Raw genomic sequence first — 20,562 nt, 5'->3', positions numbered from 1 at the left:
GCGGGGGCGGAGATGGCAGGAAAGCTGGAAAGAGGAGGGCTTTGGAAAGGAGACGGGAGTGCGTTAAGGAGCACAGGAGTGTCTCCTTGTGCCACGGGACCAGCACGCCTAAGCCAGGAGCATCTTAAAAACCAACACACGGAGCATTCCTGGCCTCATGCATACTTCACCTCTTTCCTCTGCAACCCTACTTACCCGTAACTTATGGGAAGTCTTAGCACAGTAGGCACTTTCCATTCCATCCTATGAATGAGAAGGTAGGGATGCTAGGCCCAAAGTCACACAGGCCGTGGGGTGGGGTGGCATGAGCTGGTAAACAATGGACCCCTACTCATCCCACAAAACCCCACTTGAAAAGCCCTCCCCGATGCCCAGAACCCCTTGTGCACATGTCTGATTCCACCTCCTCACACTGGCTTCTGGGCTTGGTCCTCTATCTCAAGCCCTACTAGGCCATGAGCTCCCAGGTGCCTCTTTGGACGTAGTATAACTGAACAGAGGTAGAAAGAGTGACAGAAATGTGGACCCAGGGAATCCTCCTGGCCTTTCCCCTTCAGAATCAAATAGACCTTGTCCTGACATTGATGGTGCTTCTTGGAGAAAATGTGAGATGGACGTGCTATTAAGCGTGTTGGGGAGGGGGGAGGAAGCTCCAGAGACAGGGACAGACACTGAGGTGGGCAGCTCATGGTCAGTGCCGATACCACAAAGTCTGGGTACAGGGTGGCTCTTCAGACAACCCCCTTTCACATCATGGGACACTTCCAGTCCTCAAAGCCTTTCTCATCCACGCAGAGGGGATTCTGTCATTAACTTGCTTTACAGAAGGAGAAACAGGTGCAGAGGGTTTGGTGCCCTTGCCCAAGCTTTGCCCAGCTGGGATCTGAGCTAGAGTGTGATTATCTGCTCTTACTTCCTGGTTCCTGGGCCATGCTACCTTTCTGCTCCCCAGATCTCATGTGCGTATAATGAGAGTAGCCATCTCCACCGGGTTCTTATCATGACTGCGTGGACTCAGGTACAGTGACCAAAAGGGGCTGCGAGTCAGGCCGCTGATTCTGTGACCCCGGCAAGTCACTGTGCTGCTTCGTGCCTCAGTTTCCCTGTCTGTATAGCACTTCACTCATGGATTGTGTGGGGATTCCACGGGGTGATACCTGGAAAGTGGTCAAGACAGAGAACCCACAAGTGTCGCTGCGGCTGACGTGCACTCGTTCGGCCTCTGTACACCTCGCCTAGCGGGAGGGGACGGGCTGTACAGGCCAAGCTCCTGCCAGCCATCTTTGCCCCTTCCCTTCCATGAAGCATCCCTGAAGGCCAAATGTAGCCCATGTCTCAGGCTCCGAGGACTGAAGGAGCAACCCCTCTCCCACTCCCCATTATATCCTCCCATCCCCCTCTGCGGGGGGCGGGGGCTGCACCGCAGGGGGCTGTCCCTCAGCCAGCACCAATCAAATATGGTAAAAAGCCTGCAGCAGGCTGGGTGTATTTGCTTAATTCTCCTCTACCCGGGGCCTGGCCCCCACCTGGGTGCCTCTGATTTCATTAGCATTCTGCCCTGGCCCCCCACCGCTGGCCCCCAACCAGACCCACCAATCCCCCTACTTAAAAAATCAGGAAGGTGGAGTTTTTTCAGAGGGGAGGGGAGGGGGCCCAGGGTGGAGGAGGGGCAGCTAATTGTGAAGACAAATTCCAAGGCTCCTGATGAGTAGACACCGCTTTCTGAGGTGGCCCTGCCATCGAGGGAGCCAAAGGGAGGGAGGCGCGGTCTCAGATGCCCCCCAGCACTTGCACGGCCCCAGCAGTGAGCACTTCCTTACGGTTTGCACCCTTAGTGCCTCATCCCCTTCACCCTAGTCCTGACCCAGAGAAGGGCCAACACGCTGGACTGGAGTCTAGATCCCAGACTTAGGATCCACCGCCCCTCCCCCGGGCTCAGCTGGGTCCCCTACCCCACCACAAATGTCGCACCAGCCGCACTCTGTCATTTCTGTCTTTGCACGTGCTGTTCCCTCTGGCTGGAATACTTTTCCCACCTTGTCACGAAGCCCAACCTACTCTTCACCTCTCACCTTAGGCACCACACCCTGTAAGGAACTCTCCCCTCACAGCCCCAGCAAGGCTCAGGGTCTCATCTGCCCCCCCAGCTGCTTCACTATCATGAACTAAACTCACTTGGACCGCACCAGCCTGTTTCCCTCCATCCCTCTCCAGGGCTCTCTGTGTTGACAGTGGTGCCCGGCACTGGATGAATGAACGAATGACTCCCAGCCCAGCTCAGTTTAGCCTTTAGGCCCCTAATGCCTAAGGCCCAGGAGCTTTTCAAAGGCTGACCTTTGGGACACCTGAAATACAATTTCTTATTGCCTCCAAACTACGAGCAGAAGGGTAATGACATGTTGACCGCACATGATGGCACGTCAACTGGACACCGAAAGTCCTCCACGCTCTTGGCTGTGGATAAAGTGTATTAGCCATGGAGTGCTTGACGGAATGGGAGAGGGACACTGCTACTTAATGGGGGGCAGCAAGACATTCAGTCGATAATACATGTGAAGGACATAAAGCAGGGCTAGCCCTGTTTAGGAAACTCTTCCTTATAAATGTGAGCTCTGCTGTGTCCAGAAACAGCGCTTCGGAGGCAACCTCCCTCCATTTCTGGTCCAAGGGATTCGAGTGAAGCACCGCCCCCCCCAACACACAGTCCACTTCTGGCCAATCAGCACGGAGCTTCTCTGCGGCCGCTATGATTGGCTCAGAGGTGGGCAGGGACCAGATGTCGTACGGCAAGATTCCGGTAGAGAGACTAGGGCTGCTCGATTGTTTAAGCCCTGGATCGAGCGGTGCCTGAAGTCCCACCCTGGATGTTTCAGTTTCGCACACATTATCTTAGTCCTGCTTAAGCCACTTGGGGCCGGTTTTCTATCCGTCGTAGGTATAACAAGCCCGACTAGAACACTGCCCAAGCCGCACGTATACACGGGCCCTGGCAGAACTAGAGTACTGTGCCCCCCACTCGGGGAATCCCTACCCCCAAGTTTGTGGAGAATACAGCACCAGAGGGATGTGTATAATCTCTCCTCTGCTCCCAGCCTCGCCCCTGCCACTTGGGCTGGTCGTGGGTCCCTCTCCCAAATGATTTGGGATGAAGGTCTTTGCAGCCTGTTCAGAGGGGCTCCCATTAGCCACAGCATTGTGTCGTCGTGGGGACAGTTAGGATGGAAGGGCTCTGGGGTTTGATCCCACCTCTGCCAGGTGCTGACGGCTGTGCAGCCTTGGGATGGTGACTCCTGTCTCTAAGCCCCAGAGGCCCTGTGCTTCTCAACTTGGAATTTACCAGTACTGCAGTTATCAGTTAATTCCCTGTCTCCTGTTACTTGGAAGCTCCTAAGGGGTGATGGGTGGATGTCTGCCCAGTGCCCGCACATAGTATGAGCTCAGGAAATACATGTGGAGTGGAGGAGCCTCTGTTTCTCACCCGTAAGATTTTTTTTTTTGGTCCCACCACGTGGCATGCAGGATCTTAGTTCCCCGACCAGGGATCAAACCTGTGCTCCCTGCAGGGGAAGCGGGGAGTCTTAACCACTGGACTGCCAGGGGAGTCCCAAAAATGGACATTTTGATAGCCTTTTGTAAAGATGAGGGGTTAGCATGTACACCCTGGGATTAGTGGGGGCCTCTTCAGTGAAATGATGTGTTACTGCTATGAAGGGGGTCCCGGCAAGGGCTCCCTGTGGACAGTGACTTCAACCAAAGAAGTGACAATAAAGGTGGCACGGCAGGCACCGGGACAGCTGGGGGAGCGGGGGGGAGGGAGGGAGGCAATGGTCTGAGGCCTCCACGACAGAGCTGGAAGCCCCTCCCCTGGGCTGTTCCTGACCCTGCTCTAGTGACAGAGCCTTCTCTTTGTCTGCTGTGCCCAAGACTGGGTAGCGCTGAAGACACCCGAGCAGTCCTCCAGGATGGATACAGCTGCTGCTGAGAGAGGGGTGGAGACACTGTCTGCGCCCCTCCCCTCCATCTCACCCTGAACATGCCAACAGACAACGGGAATAAACAAGCCCCACTCACACTGCCCGCCCCAGGGTGGGGCTGGGGGTGGAGGCAGCAGGAGAGCTAGTGTGGGTGGGGACAGTTCCCATCCTCATGCTGGGGAGATGACGGACCCTGGGGACCAGCAGCTGCCAGAGGTGTGCCTGGGTCCTCGGCCTGCCCTCTCGCAGGGACCCACCTGTGAGTTGCTAATAATAGCAATGGCAGTAATGATAACAGCAGCGGCTGGCCCTGTGCCACTACTATGTGAAAGTACTGCTGCCTATCTGCACCCTCACAGTTCACTCGCCATTATCCCCACTTTACAGATGAAGAAACTGAGGCTCAGAAGGGGGAAGCCCCTGGCCCCAGGGAGCCAGCTGGGGTCGGTCGGACTCGCTGGCCTCACTCTGGCCCCCCTCTCCCTGGGGCCCTTGGGAGCATTCGTGGGCCACTGGACTCCCACCCTTGGCTACCGACTCCCTGGAGCTGCTGCCCTTCTGCCAGGACCCATGGGAAGGTGGGGAGAGGAAAATCTGCAGTGCAGAGGGCAGCCCCACTCTCCCAACCTCTGCTGTTATGGTTTTAAGAAAGCAGCGAACATTTGCCACCATCCCCATGGAGCCCAAGAAGCTGCCTCGGAGCTCTCCAGAGCCCCGACGTTCTTCTGTGCAGGCTGAGATCTGGCCCGTGGGTGCCAAAGGGGACACACCCTGCCCCTGGCCTCCTTGGAATGGGGCTCACCCAGTTTGCCTCCCTCCTCTCTGATCAGGGCTCCATCCCACGCTGTCTGCCCTGTCCGCAGACCCACTATTCACTGAGATTTCCATCTGGTTTTGGTTTTACGGGGTGGAGGAAGGGGAGGGTTTAGGGAGAATCTGAGAGCTGGCACCCAATGGAGGTTAACCCGATACATTCGCTTCTTTTCTTGGCGCCCCAAGTTCTGTCAATTTCCCCCTGCCATCCGCCTCCACAAAACCCAGGGCCGTTTGATTATCATGTAACCTGCTTCTGATGGACACTTGGGACATCAGAGTCCTGGGCCGAGAAAGGAGCCAGTATCGAGACCAGCTTTCCTAGGAGTGCAAACACCGTGTCTAAACCAGCTTTGCTCAAGCCAGAGATCAGTTGAGTGAAACCGTGCGTGCGTGCGTGTGTGTGTGTGTGTGTGTGTGTGTGCATGTTCTAGACATGTGATGAGAACCCATCTGCCTGAGGGAGCATATCTGAATATCTCAGCCTTCTTCCCCAAGCCATCTTATCCACAGACCTTCTAGAAGTTGCAATTAATCTCTAATTTGAATTTTTAACCTCAAACGCCACATTATAAAAATAGTTGTGTTGTGTTTTATAGACAGTATTTGTCATGAAATTATACATGGTTATAATTTATGCCGTGGAAAATAAAGCAAGATGCTCATGCCACACGGGAGCAGGGGTCAGTTCCAGCCAGGCTGGGGCTGCAGCAAACTCACCATCCTTCCACAGAGGGCACCCTCGGTCACCAGGCAGGGCTGGGCAGGGGCAGAGGGGTCTTGGTCCTGTGTGTGTGTCGGATAACTTGTCTCCTTTCTGGAAAGCATAGTTAGGAACAAGCAAAGGCCACTGGGGTCAGCTTCCGGGGCCAAGAACTCTGTTCCTAATCTCAGCTCCTCTTCCTGTGGGACCATGGGAAACCTTTCCCTCCTCGGTTTTTCCATCTGTGAAAGGGGCTTGACAGTCCTAAACTGTGCATCTGCCTCCTCCTCCCAAGTGTCAGGGAGAGTGAAAGACAAAACAGATTGGTGTTTACTGTGCACCTACCTGAGGCCAGGTGGGCCTAGAGCTGAGCCCTACCTGCTTGACTTTATCAACTCTTCTGAACAACCCAGGCCTCAGGTACTAGCGATGTGCCCATTTTGCAGATGAGAAATTTGAGGCTCAGAGAAACAAGACACTTTCTCAAGATCATCCAGGAAGTGGGGGTGTGGATGGAGCTGGAATCTCACAGCTAAGCTGGGTCCCCGCCAGCAGCACATCCTGCCCCTGAGAAGGCGGGGGACCCACTGGGACTCTGGAACCAGCTCTCCACTTCTATGCCTGTGTCACCATCGAGCTGCATGGGAAAAATGGGGGCCGTCCCTGTCCCAGGGTCCTGGCCTGCCTGCCTGGGTCAAGGAGCAGCTCTGGTTTCTGTCCAGCAGCCCTGTGCCCCGCGTTATCACCTCTGTCACGCATCCCTTTCTAAACAAACCCGGAGAGGCTGGGCGAGGTCAGGGTGAGCACAGCCAGGGGCTCCGGGCCAGCAGGGGTGGGGAACACGCCAAAGACAAGGGCCTAAGGCCTGGAGCCCCCGCGTCCTCCATACATAGCCCACCTTTCTGGGCCTTAGCTTCCTCATCTGGAAAATGGGGCCATAAGACTGCCTACCTCCTAGAGTATCTGGGAGGAATTAATGAGACGATTTACACAGAGGGTTGAGCACGTAGTAGGTGCACAATAAATGGTCCTGACTGTTGGGATCTCGGGGATGACGACAGTGATGAAGATGAACACACTCCAGTGCCACTCAGCACAGCCCAGTCACCCAGCCCTCGACTCAGCCACAAGCACCTCGAACTCCCTCCACTCCCCCTGGGAGGCAGGATTTGCCGTCAGACAGCCGGGGCGACCTTCTTCATCTTGCTAATGGGTCTGCTAAGGAAACTGCCATGTCAGAGTCGTTGTGCACCTATGGCGCAAAGCCCTAGTGTTGGATCCATGTCTTGGGTAGAGCCATCCCACAGACGGATCTGCGAGCCCCATGTTGGGCATGGGGACCCGCCCTGCGTCGGGTTCTGCACGGCTCCTGGACCCACCCCTCTCTGACTTGGGATGTCAGATCTCACAGCAGCTGGGCCGGAGCAGACATTTCGGGCTTTTGATCTGCTCCTTTGGAGATGGGGCACCCAGGAGGCTCTGAGCAGCCAGGACACAAGAGCTGTTCCCAAGTCAGCCATTCACTTCCCACAGGACACAGAACACCCACTCAGCAAGAGCGCTACCGGGGAGGGCCTGGGTGCTCTGGGCACTCCAAACGCCCACAGGCGCACAGAAAGCCTTCCCACCCCGCCTAACACAAAAATTGCAAATCTTTCTTTTTTTTTTTTTTTGCGGTACACGGGCGTCTCACTGTTGTGGCCTCTCCCGTTGCGGAGCACAGGCTCCGCACGCGCAGGCAGGCTCAGCGGCCATGGCTCACGGGCCCAGCCGCTCCGCAGCATGTGGGATCCTCCCAGACCGGGGCACAAACCCGTGTCCCCTGCATCGGCAGGCGGACTCTCAACCACTGCGCCACCAGGGAAGCCCCAAAATTGCAAATCTTGAAGTAGGCCTTGCTCGTTGGTCTTCTCCACCGGGCTCCCTCCCACCCCCTCTGCTCCTGGAACAGCCAATCTCCTCACCTCTGAGCCTCTGCATCTGCTGTTCCCTCCACCTGGAGCATCCTTCCCAACCTCTTCTTCTGGCTAACTTCACTCATCCCTTTAGGTCCCTTCTGAAAATCCACTTCCTCCAGGAAGCCTCCCCTGAACCTCCAGGCCAGATAGGGGGCCCCATTATCTGTTCCTACCGCCTTCATGGTAGGGAGACCACACGCCCTTATTTCCTGATGGGACCCCAGGATCCAGCCCTCGGTCTGGTACGGAGTAGATGCTCAACAAATATTTGTGGAAAGAAGGATGGAGGGAAGCCTTCCCCATTTTCCCCCCTTGGAGCTCTGATCTGCCCCCACCTTGAATCCTCTGCAACAGTAATAATTTTCTTCAAAGAACGATCCCACTTTCAGCCACTTTAGATCTTTGCCTTTTCTTTTTTCCTTCCCAGTGAAACCAGAGTAGTTCGTTTTTACTTCTTGTCTCCAGCAATTTCCCACTTTGAGCCCTGACACTCTCCTCGCCTCGGGGTGAGGTGGCAGGGCAGCCAGCTCTGCAGGAGAGGCTGGCCTTCCAATAAGAACATGATGTCTCTCGGAAATACGAGATTCCCAAAGGCTGGGGTCCCTCCCCAGCCCCAGCCCCTCAGTCACAGCACAGCCCAGACCCCTCCCGCCTGGGTCAGCTATGGGTCAGGCTCTGCACAGTGGTGTCCCTGGAAAAGTGGCACCTTGCTCAGGCACTGTGGAGGTTTGGGGTGAGAACCAAGGAGATGGGTGGCACAGTCCCTCCTCGGCAGGGCCTGGGATGCTTCCAGCAAGAGGACACTGTGGCTGCTTGGCCATCTGGGAGCCCAGCATGGGGTAGCCAGCGCTGTACCTGGGCTCTGGGGATCATAGCGTATTTCCTGGGTGACCTTGGGCAAGTCACTTTGCCTTTCTGAGCCTCAGTTTCCTCATCCGTAAGATGGGGATAATACTGCACCTGCCTCAAAAGGCTGCTGAGAGGACTCAGCGTGAGGCTGCTTGTGAAGCACTGAGCTCGGGCCCAGACAGAGGTGAAGAGCTGGGCGTCAGGGAGCTGCCTCCGTGCTCTGCTCCCTGGTTAGGGACCACGTCTTGCCTGTCCACTGATGCCTCAAACAGCACGCATGTGCACCAAATGAATGAATGAATGAATGAATGGGTGAATGAATGAATGGACGAGTGAACGGGTGAACTAATGAATGGAACCAAGTAGCAAGGCATCTCTTGGAGGGGGACAGGGAGGCATGGTGTTTCACATACAGTCTCTTGGGGGAAGGGGAAAAGGCCTGTTTTCTCTAGCTTCTTCATGAGGGAAACAGGGAACAAAGGGCCAATTTGTCTTTTCTCCCACTTCTGGGATGTCTTCCTGGACTTTCCTCCCTAGTCTGGGATGCAGTCCTTCCTCCTCCCGGTTTGAGCTGTGGGGATGGTGCTTTAGATCCTGGGGAGGCATCCAGTCTCTTGCCACACAGGGAGGATGTCACATCTGGAGGCCCCTGTGGCTTCCTAGCCCACGGGGTTAGTGGCGGGAGTGCTGGGGCGGGGGCGCCTGGCCTCAGTGAGGACAGGGCCAACCTGCTCTCTCTCAAAGGTGAGTTCATCCTCTGCCATCAGCTACCGAATGGACATTCCCTGAGGGCAGGGGCCGTGGCAGGTGCATTTCTGAACGTCCGCCTCACTCAGCACAACTGGCTCCTCACTCCGTGTTTCACGGGGCCGTGTAAAGGGTGTAAACTCCGAGGCTCCAAACCTCGCTTCTCCACCCACTGTGGAACCATGGGCGGGTCACGTAACTGCTCTGAGCCTGTTTCCCAACTGTAATCATGATAGCGGGCACATTTTCTGAGCTTCTTATGTGATTAGCTACTCAGCTTCCATCACTCCCCTAAATTCTTTTTGTTTGTTTGTTTTGGGTTTTTTTGTTTGTTTGTTTTTAATTTATTTTTTGGCTGCATTGGGTCTTCGTTGCTGCGCGCTGGCTTTCTCTAGTTGCGGCAAGCCAGGGCTACTCTTCGTTGCTGGTGCGCGGGCTTCTCATTGCGGCGGCTTCTCTTGTTGCGGAGCACGGGCTCTAGGTGTGCGGGCTCAGTAGCTGTGGCTTGTGGGCTCTAGAGCACAGGCTCAGTAGTTGTGGCGCACGGGCCTAGTTGCTCCGCGGCATGTGGGATCCTCCCAGACCATGGATCAAACCCGTGTCCCCTGCATTGGCAGGGGCACTCCTAACCACTGCGCCACCAGGGAAGTCCCTCCCCTAAATTCTTAAAACCACCCTGCAAGGAGGCACGATTCTTCTCCTCATATGACAAAGAAGACACTTGCCAAGGTCACACGACTGGTCAAGCCCCCCCCCCCCCCCGCCGTCGAGTGGACGGCTGTGATGCCCTGTCCAGGGCACTGTCTCCATGCAAACAGACCCTCGGATTACTGGTTCTCATCCGCAAGAAGAGAGGGCTGAAGACTGAGCTGGAGGAAGATGGAGAGGTGGAGAAGGAGGCCCCCAGGTCCACAGGGTGCCAGGGGGAGGTGCGGGAGAGAAGGGGAGGGGTGCCAGGCTCTCCCGAGGGTCCTCACCATCTCGGGTGGGGGCGGCCAGAACCTGAACCCCGGGCGGCCCGGCTGCCCACTGGCTGGACCAGCTGCCCGCGGCACCATCTTGAGAGCATTAGGGGCTGCTGTTCACAGATGTTTTCTGTTACGTGTTATTTGTTAGTCTAATGAAAGGAGGTGCACGGGCTTTCAAGACCTTGGCATTCTGCAGGGGCTTTATATGGGAGGCCGGCGCAGAGCTCTGGCGGCGAAAGGAGGCCGCGAGGCCCCTGCCAGGCGCGCCTGGCGGCTCCGGCTTTGATTCCGAGGTTTGCAGCCATCCGCGTGGTAATTCCAGCTCTGGTTAAATGTCATTTTTAATAACGCCATCTCTGGTGTGTAAACGGCTGCGCCCGGGGCAACAGGGGCGGCCAGGAGCGGGAGGCCACTGGTCGGGGAGGACAGGCAAGGAGGCGGGATCGGGGACTGTGGACAAAACCTGGGGCAAGGTGGCCGCCCTCCTGGGGCTGTGGATGTCCTACCCCAGGGGACCACTGCTAGGGGAGCCTTCAGGGTTGTGAGAGGTAGGGTGAGTGGAGAGGAGGAAAGAGTAGGAGGCAGGCAGGACAATGGGAGGGGGCTTTTCCAGTGATGAGTGACAGAGACCCCCAGCTCAGCAGTGAGGCTTCTGACCACCCCACCTCACCCTGTCACCCTGGCAGCTAGAGGGAGTCAGGATGCTTGAGAGAGAGAGAGAGACAGATCTTCCCCCGTGGCAATGCCAGCTCTTTGGGTGGCCTTGGGCTGGTACCCAGTAGGTGCCCAATGAGTGCTGGCAGACTGTCAACAGTGACTGTGCTCTCCTAGACCCAGCAGTGCGGCCTCCAGCGTAATCAGGTCTCTGGGGACGCTGCTCTGGGGAACAGCACCCTCCCCCCACATACTGGACCCTTCCAGGTGCTTCCAAATGATTCCCGGCTTCCCTGGCAGCTCCACCTGGCCTCTCCATCCTCCCACAAGAGGACCATTTTCCACTCAGGCAAACTGAGGAAGACGACAGAGGGGCAGCGTTAGCCCTGGAAGAAGCCTCTGAGAGCACGGCAGTGCTCACCTTTTAATGCACATAAAAATCGCTTGGGGCCCTGCTAAATGCGGAGGTCCAGGCCCGGGCTCCAGAGGGTGTCATTCCATGGGCTGGGTCCTGGGAACATGCATTTAACCAGCTCCCACGGTGATTCGAATGCAGTGATTCCTGGGACCACTGTTTGTTGACAAACAGATAGCCCGACCCCCTCAGATGGGGACGCTAAGGCACAGACCAGGGTCAGGGCGTGTCCCGAGCTGTAGGGCTGGACAAGCCCCAGTGTCCTAACTCCTTGTCCAGGGCCCTAGTGCCTCCTGGGCAACGATGTCACAGGAGGTGACACATCTTCCCTTGTCAGTTCTTAAGCACAGAGGTGTTTGCTCAGCTCTGGGAGGAAAGGCCTCTGTGGAAGCTTCCAGGTCTTGCAGCCTCTGGGCCTCCTGATCTCACTGCCCCCCACCCCAGGACCTTCTCCAAAGACCACAATCCCCCCAGCAGCCCCAGTCCACCTCTCGGGCCACCAGGTCCCAGCATCTTGGCTTCTCTCTAACTCGTCACCCCAGCGTCCTTCTAAGGTCTCCACTGCCCCCCAAACCAGAAGGTCCCGGCTGCCCCTCCCACACACAGGAAAGCAGAAGGGATCACAAAGAACGACCGAAAGTAATGTCTTCCAGAGCCTGCTTCATTTTTAGGACGCAATAAAAGATATCATTAGCCGTAAAGGGCCCCATGTGGACAGCATCCTGTCATCACGGTGGCCCCTTGGAGCCAGGCTGGGAGCAAGCAGCTTCCCAGATGTGGAAGGGACACAGGGCGAGGGGGCCTGACTGGCGGGGGCAGCGCGAGCATCAGGGTCATTGAGGTAGCGACCTTCATTCCCAGGACATCTGGAGATGCCCCAAATCCCAGGGAGGCACGGCCTCTTCCTGGCAGCCACTCTGCTCCCTCCGGGCGGGGAGGGCGGGGAGTGCCCTGCCACATGCCTCCGGCCCCTGGGGGCTGCCCGGCACCCTGTCTCCCTGTGTCGGCTCAGCATGGGCATTTGCCGAGATAACTTTCCCCAACTCTGTCTAAACAGGAAGCTCCCACGGCGCTTTCCTACTCACCACCTCGCAAAAGGCACTTAACCCTTGGCCCATCCCGGCGCTCATCTATCCACCGGCGGCCTGAGGCCATGCTGGCCATTAACAGCCTGGACCTGATCATTTGGGCCAGGCTGGAGCCCTCAGGCCGGGGTGTGAGGGTAGGTGTGTGTGTGAGTGAGCAGCTTTGTGTATGGTGGGGCGGGATCGTGTGTATTGGTGGTGGTGGGGGGGGATGGGGGGATGGGGTGGGCTGTGCATGTCTCCGTGTCTGTGAGCCTGGGAAAGCCAGTCCACCATGTGGTTCCCAAATGCCAGCCCATGACAGAGTTTTCACCGACCTACCGCAAAATGAGAAAAATAGGGGCAATTCGCAAGTTTTTTTGTTAAGCCAAATTAAGTCCGTTTTGAGGAACATACTTTACTCCGAGATTAAGATGCTGAAAGGTTCTTTTGGGCTTCCCTGGTGTCACAGTGGTTAAGAATCCGCATGCCAATGCAGGGGACACGGGTTCGAGCCCTGCTCTGGGAAGATCCCACATGCCTTGCAGCAAGTAAGCCCGTGCACCACAACTACTGAGCACGCGTGCCACAACTACTGAAGCCTGCACGCCTAGACCCCGTGCTCCGCAACCAGAGAAGCCCCGCTTGCTGCAACTAGAGAAAGCCCGCGGACAGCAACGAAGATCCAACGCAGCCAAAAATAATACATAAATTAAATAAACAAATGTATTGTTAAAAAAAGATGAAAGAAAAACAAAGATGCTGAAAGGTTCTTTCTTGGATAAACGGATAGGGGCAACAAGATGGTAGTTGTTGTGAGTAAATGGCTTTTCTTGGCAACTTTTAAAACTGCCCACTCTATGCCAGTTCTTCGAAGTGCCTGGAAATTTTCACTGGGGCTTGAAATCTGAAAGTCTGGGCAGGTGGTTGGAGGTCAAGTCCTGACACATATTTGGTGCTCAGAAAATGACTGTTGAATGAATGAGTGAATAAATGAATGAATGAATGAATATGGAAGCTAAGGGTGGACTGGGAAAGGGGGCCTGTCCTATGGCTGTTCCTCAGAGTCAGGGACCCTCCGCAGCTCTCCCGTGTCCAGGAGGCCATTCTGGACGTTTCTAGGCAGGAGCGGGTAGAAGACCTCCACTTGTTCTCACTCCTTCCCAAACCTCCCAAGCCAGACAGTCCCCACGCTGCCAGGCCTGACCCGTCTCCCATACACCTGTGACCCAGGCCAGGCTGCTGAGGACGTGGCTGCCTTGGCTGCCTCACGGCCCCCTGAATGCAGCCCACACCAGCCTGGGAGTGGGCATCCCTGGCCAGACCACCCAGCATTCTGGGGGCTCCGGGGATGGCTTCAGCCAGCGGTAGAGGGTGGGCGCTTCGGGACAGGCCTGGGCTGGAAGCCCGTATTCATTCGTGTGAACTTGGCAACTGCTCAGCTTCTCTGAGCCTCACCTTCCCTCTCCATAGGATGGGGATAATAGGGCTTCCCTGGTGGCGCAGTAGTTGAGAGTCTGCCTGCCGATGCAGGGGACGCGGGTTCGTGCCCCGGTCCGGGAAGATCCCACATGCCGCGGAGCAGCTGGGCCCGTGAGCCACGGCCGCTGAGCCTGCGCGTCCGGAGCCTGTGCTCCGCAACGGGAGAGACCACAACAGTGAGAGGCCCGCGTACCGCAAAAGAAAAAAAAAAAAGATGGGGATAATAAAAGGACCCACTTCCACGTTTGGTGTGAAGACAATGTGGTGTAAGGGGTATGGGGCCCCGGCCAGCAAAGAGGAAGCAACTGGTCACTCTCACCGCGTCCCATCAATGGCTCATCCCTTCAACTCCACTCCCATGGCCTCTAACCCCAGGGCAGTAGGCAGTACCCTGGTCGGGTTCCAACACTGATGCCCCATTTGGAGGCTGTGTTCAGGGACGCACTGGCTCCCCCTTAAATCACTCCCAAGGTTCTCTTCCACTTGAGGTTAGCCACTGTCCTTTGGGTCTGGCAAACCAGGAAGGCCTCCCAAGTTTTGCCTCGTCCAGGTTGACCTCGCATCCCTGCCCAGCACAAGCCACTGAAAACCCTTCCTTCCTGTCTCTATCCACTTAGAAACCTAACACGGCACTGAGTCCATCCCAATAGCCCCACTCTGTGCCAGCCCTCAAGGCCTCCCTGCCCCCGTTAGATCCCCAAACAAACCTTAGCTTGCGTCTCCCCAGCAACTAGATGGGGCTGCCCCTCTCCCATTTCTCCAGCCCAAATGCTGAGCTCTGCAGGAGACAGAAGCTTGGACTTGCAATCCAAAAACAAATCCCACCCCTCCAGTCCCAGGTGGGAGACCTTAGGCAGGTTAATTTGCCTCTCTGGGCCTCCCCAAAATAGGACTGGCAATCACTAGCCCTGCCTGACTCACAGGGCTGCTGTGAGCATCTCCATGAGCTGTAATGGAGGCCCTTTATTTAGCACCTACTATGTGCCAGACATGGTCTCCCACAGCCACTGAGGGTCCACCCTGTAAGGGACATTGCTGTCCAGCATTCCCATTTCACAGATGGCAACACTGAACCTCAGGGTACTTTCTAGGCCTCAAGGGTGGCGTGCCAGCAGGCATTATCACTTCTGCTCCAAAGTCACTTTTCTGGAGTCTTCTGGAAGGGAACAGTGACAGCTCCTGCCCTGTTGAGCTCCTGCTCACAGGGAAGGGCCCTCATGGGGGTGCCAGCTGGTCTGAGGCCCCTGTGCCAGGCCCCCAAGCGCCACCTAGATGATCTATAGAGGAGCAAGACCACCCTGCAACCACAGACAATGAACGAAATAGCAAGAGCGCTCCCTCTGACAAAAAGCCAGAGATGTAGACCGTTGCCCCCACTCCCACCAGCTACCCTGGTAAACCCAGCCGTGCTCAGACTGAACCCCCTGGGCTCTCAGCTTCTAGGCCTGGTTCCTCAGCTCTCACCACTCCTGTCTCCCTGCTCCTGGGCATGTGCTGTGGGATCCCTCACCTGTCTGGGGGTCCAGGCCCAGCCAGGACCCAGTCCTCAGAGACTCCGCCTTCCTGGGGAGACGGGCCCATCACGGGGCAATTTCTCAGCCCAAATGACATCATGATGAGAGACAGAAGCAGCCCCACAGACATCTGTGTGCCCCTTCCCATTGTTCAGGTGGGGAACCGAGGCCCGGAGAAGGGATGTGACAGGCCCGAGGTCACACACGGAGATGGCAGCAAAAGCCAGGACCCGATGCTGGGTGTCCTGACCCCCCCATCCAAGGCTCATTCACAGCAGATGGCTCTGTCCCCCCTCGCCACCCCTCCCCCAAGGAAATGGATGGAGAGAAAGGAGGGGAGGGGAGAAGGGAGGAGGGAAGGAAAGCAGGCTTATCTCTAAAAGGCCTGGTTCTGAAGAAACCCTTTTGTCTTTATCCCTCACCAGCCCTGCTCCTGTTTCACAGGCCGGCCCCCTCCGTCTCCTTCCTCCAAGGCCCCAGAGGCTGCGGCTGCCACCTTTCAGAGCCAGTTAGAAGGAGGCCAGTTAAAAAGTCAGATATGGGGGACCTCCCTGGTGGTCCAGTGTTTGAGAATCTGCCTTCCAATGCAGGGGATACAGGTTCAATCCCTGGTCGGGGGCCTAAGATCCTACATGACGCGGGGCGACTAAGCCCGTGCACCGCAACTACTGAGCCGCACGCTCTGGAGCCCGCGTACCACAACTAGAGAGAAGCCTGCACGCTGCAACGAAAGACCCCGCATGCTGCAGCAAAGATCTCGTGTGCAGCAGCTAAGACCTGATGCAGCCAGATAAATAAATTATATATATATATATATATATATTTTTTAAAGTCAGATACGGAAAACAGTATGGCAGTTCTCAAAAAATTCAACATAGAATTACCATGCGACCCAGCAATTCCACTCCTGTGTATATGCCCCAAAGAACTGAAAGCAGGGACTTGAAGAGATATTTGCACACCCATGCCCCTAGCAGTATTACCCACAACCACCAAATGGCAGAAGCAACCCAAGTGTCCACCGACAGATGAACGGGTAAACAGAATGTGGGACATTATTCAACACAGTAAATATTACTCAACCTTAAAAAGGAAGGACATTCTAACACCTTCTGTGACATGGACGAATCCTGAGAACATTATATGCTATGTGAAATAAGCCAGACACGGAAGGGTAAGTACTGTGTGATTCCACATATATGAGGTCCCCAGAGGAGTCAAATGCATAGAGACAGACAATAGAATGGTGATTGCCAAGGGCTGGGGGAGGGAAAACAGGGAGTTAGGGTTTAATGGGGGCAAAGTTTCAGTTGGGGAAGATGAAAAAATTTTGGAGATGGATGGTGGGGATGGTCATACAGTGACGTGAATGTACTTAACGCCACTGAACTGTACACTTACAAAATGGTTAAAATGGTAAATCATATGTTAGGGGTATTTGACCACAAGAAAAATCCAAAAATTGAAGGCCGTTCGGCCCGTCTCTCAGACTCAGTGGCCCCTTCAGGCCCCCCACTCAGCCCTGCCTTCCACCACTGGCAAGGGGGAGGTAGAGGTCCCCACCCAAACCAGGCTCATCCTTGGCCTCCTGTCACCCATCAACAGGTGTGGTGTGTGGCTCAGGGACCAGCTCCGCGAGGGGAACGCAAACCCTCTGGCCGGGGTCCCAGCCCACCCCGGCTCAGCCTGTGCCCTCAGGCTCCAAGCGCCCCACTGTCCTGAATCTCCGGGAAGTGGACCCACTTGGTCCTGGCATTTTCTGTAACACGTCCCAGCCCCACCCGGGCCAGGCAGCCTCCCCAGGCTGGGGGCCTCACCCCTGCCCGGCTCCAGGGGTTTCGTTTATTTTCAGTGTGTCCACATCCCTGTTTCTGCCCTGCCCACAGGAGGGAATGCTTTAAAGAAAATCTCAGTTATTAATGCGGTTTCTTTTGTTGTAAGTCAGTGCAAAGGCAGCAAATGAGAGTTTATTTTCCTAACGTGCTTGGCATAGCTCAGTGCCCCGGCCCAGACCTCAGCGTTTGATTTGGGAGGAACCCGAGACCCCGATTTGCTCTGAGTCACTGGCGAAGCCACAGCCTTCCCGGTCAGTTCCAGGGGGAGCCTGGTCCTGGGGAATCATTGGCAAAAATAGGCTACATCTATTGATGACTTGGTGAAAACAAAAGATGGAAAAATATATTCAAAACACTTTGAGACTGCTAACCTGGCACATTGAAAATATATCAATTTTCCAACTCCTCAGTTTCCCCATTAACCTTCATTTTTCTAATAAGGCGCACCCCATCTCTGTTTGGTGTCAGTCGCTTTCTTTGGACCTGGAAATAGCTCCAGAAGCCACAGGAAAAGCCACTTCTGAGTATGTCCAAATCTTCACTGAGGGGCCAGGGTTCCCTGTGGGTCCAGGACTGGAGGACGAAGCCACAGCCCAGGACCCAAGCCTGCCAGCCTGGGGTCCAGAGTCCCAGCATCCCGAGGTTTGGGTGCCGGCTTTGTAAAGGGGTCCAGTGATGCAGGCTGGGCTCACCAGGATGCGGGGACGAAAGGTCCCCTCTCCCCCAGCTTTGGAGACTTCAGGACTTGGGAGTCCAGCGGCAGTGGTGGGGGGACCTGCTTGAGGGAGGAAGGAAGGAAGGAAGGAGAGTGGGACACAGTCCTCTCCTCCATCCACTTTCTGTCTGCAGGCCGAGACCCAGCAAGCAAGTCAAGGGATTCTCCCAGGCACGGGAGCTGCCTCAGAGTGCCCCCACCCCTGCCCCCCACCTCCTGGCAGCGGGCACCCCTGGAATGAGCCCAGTTGGCCTTGGGGAGCTGCTTGACTCGACATAAAACATTTGGATTTCATGGCCTAGTGATTTGTTTTCAGTCTGAGGAATGAGTATAGGGTTACCTCCTTTTAATTTTGCCAAGTAAGGACATTAAAATAAAACAATCTCCAGTTATTGTCCCTTTTTCATAAAAGAAAGGGTGTTTTAACACCAAAAATGAGTAGGAAAGATATAATCCCAAACAAGAGACTCCTTTAAGCTGGATTTTAGAGCTTCAGGAACTCTCCATATTGTCCACGTTGCTTTCCATTTGCAGAGGCCTGGAGCAAATCGCCCAAAGGGCTGAGGGCAAGAAGCTTGGGGGTGGGGGCGTCCCTTGAGCCTGGCCCCAATTCTGCCTACGGCCCCTTGTCCCTCACAGATGAGAAAGGCGATCCCCACCTCTGGAAGCAGACCAATTGAGGGCATCAGGGGCCCCCAACCCCGTCCCACCTGATGCCACACCCAAGGTGTCCTCTGTCCTCAGTACCTGGGAATTCCCCGTGTGCAGAAGCCCCTCCTCAGAGAAAGGGCTCCTAGGCTCTCAGTGAGGGTGGCCTGACCCCAGGGGGCTGCTGCAGAGGCCTGCTGCCCACTCAGCTGTCTGGGGACTGCCAGTGGCCCTGTCCAGGTACTTGTGACCCCCGCTGTTCTGGGACTCCCCAGGAGAACCCGCCATTCAGAGCCCTTTTATGCTGTGTCCAGGAGAAGCAAGACCTCCCCCCCGGTCCGTCCCCACGGCCAGGCGCTAGGACCGGAGCGGGCACGCACCCCAGCCGGCACTTGAGTACAAAACGCCCTGCCTCCTTCCTTCTCTCCCCAACCCGCAGGGCCCCCCATTCATCAGGGCAAAACCAAAGACCTCTCCTCTGCCCTGTGGGGAGGCCAGCTCAGAGCCAGCAGAGACCCGAGGTGCTCACACGACCCAGGCTGGCCGGCCCCTCCCCCTCACCAGAGGGCACCCCACTTTACCCTTGGCCCAAACCAGACACCTTCCTTCCACTTTTCCACTAGGGAAACCCCAACTCCCAGGAGTGGGTCTACCCACTTCCTGATCACCTGGGCAGGTGAACAGGTGCCAGCCGCTGTGGCTGGCGGGAGGCGGATGCCACTGGGAAAGATGGCACCAGCTGGGCGCTCTCTGAGGTGCACTATGAAAGTCAGGTGTGTGTCAGGCGTCCCTCACGACCGCACAGGCTCCCGGACAAGCTTTCCAATGAGGATGCCGTCACCTCCGTTTTCCCTGCATCTCCTCTCATCTGAAAAGCGGGGCACGCAGCCATCCAGAGCTCCCCTGAGACCCAGGGGCTGGTGCGGGAAGTGGGGGGCGGGGTCCCTGGGGACAGGTGGGAAGGCTGCTGGAATCAGGTGGGTGACTCTTAGGGGCCCAGAGCCTCCAGCAGGGCAGCCTGCTCCCCAGAGCTAGGGGAGCAAGCCGGCAGTGGTCTCCAACGACCCCACGTCCTTTTCAGGGCTTGGGTGAGCTATGGGGACTCCCGTCCTCCGCTCCCTCCAGGAAACTCTCCAGGGCCGGGGTCTTTGCTTTATCTTCATCTTCTCCTGCCCTAGCCACACCCCCCTTCCTACCAAGGGCTCAGGACCCAGCAATCCTCTGTGACTTTTTGAAAAAAGCCACTTGGGTGGGTTGTTTGTTTTTAAAGCCCTTTCCTGATGACCTTTAACCTCGGCAGGGGAAGAGAGGCCTAGCTAGCTCTTCAGGGCTGGGCCATTCCCCCTAGGGAGCTGCTAGTGGGGCAAACTGGAGGTAGAGGGGGGGCAGGCATCGGTACCCCAGCCAGGAAGTCCATCTTACAAAAGCCTAGTAGTCGCTGGATTGGTATGCTGGAGCTAGAGAAGGGGGCAGAGTTTGAAACTCAGCTGTGCGACCAGGTCACTTTGCCCCTCGGAAGCCTCGGTTTCCCCAGCAGTAATCGCACCCGCGTCTCAGGCTCTTTGGGAGTGGGGCCTCCAGGGCTGCCTCCGGGGTAGGACACACGGCACACAGCTCCCCGTGCTTCCAACGACTGGAGGTGGCTCTGGCCAAAAGGCAGTGCCCTCCGCCAGTCGAGAGCTCCCGTCCCGCAGCCCGCCCCATCGCGACATACAGCCTCAACGAGGGCTGCGGCGGCGGCGGCGGGCCAAGCCATCACTCGGGCTGCAGTGCCCGGCGCCCGCACCCCCGGAGGTCCTGCCGCGGCGCCTCCTTCCCAGGCTGGGGTGCGGCTGAGCCAGCGCCCCGCATCCGTCGCCTGCCCCGTGCTCGCCCCTTTGGACCCACGAACCTCTGGCCTCGCACCCCTCCAGCCCCCGCACCCCCGTATTTCAGTTCCCACGGCCCCTGGCAGCCCCGCCCGAACCCCCGGCCCGGCCCCGCGCACTCACCGTCCTGCGGCGCCGCTTCGCTGCCGCTGCTGCCCCCGGACGGCTCGCGCGCCGCGCCCTCCCGCGCCTCTGCCCTGGCCGCGGGGCGCGGCGCTAGCCGCCCGGCCGCCGCCACCTCTTCCAGGTCCAGGAGGTGGCTGACCGTGAAGTTCTTGCGCGCCTGGGCGCAGTCGCCGGGGCCCAGCGCTGGCGGCGGCGGCGGCGGCGGCGGCGGCCCCGGGCCCAGCGCCCC

The 20,562-nt window shown here is 56.9% G+C and overlaps 1 protein-coding gene across 1 annotated transcript in view; it reads right to left on the bottom strand.

Annotated features, from left to right (window-relative positions):
- The window catches only part of PRRX2 (paired related homeobox 2), a gene marked incomplete at its 5' end in the record, with an annotated part of 49,593 nt that extends 29,031 nt beyond the window's left edge, over nt 1-20,562 (bottom strand). Inside the window, one exon of the mRNA XM_029203483.1 lies at nt 20,331-20,562. Within this exon, the coding sequence (XP_029059316.1) occupies nt 20,331-20,562 (232 nt within the window). The remainder of the gene's footprint in view (nt 1-20,330) is intronic.

This window comes from Monodon monoceros, unplaced genomic scaffold (genome assembly GCF_005190385.1).
Source record: "Monodon monoceros isolate NGI ecotype Baffin Bay Population unplaced genomic scaffold, NGI_Narwhal_1 Super_Scaffold_5, whole genome shotgun sequence".
NCBI classification, from domain to species: domain Eukaryota; kingdom Metazoa; phylum Chordata; class Mammalia; order Artiodactyla; family Monodontidae; genus Monodon; species Monodon monoceros.
Note: the sequence above shows the minus strand (reverse complement) of the source record. Positions and strands in the feature narration are given on the sequence as shown.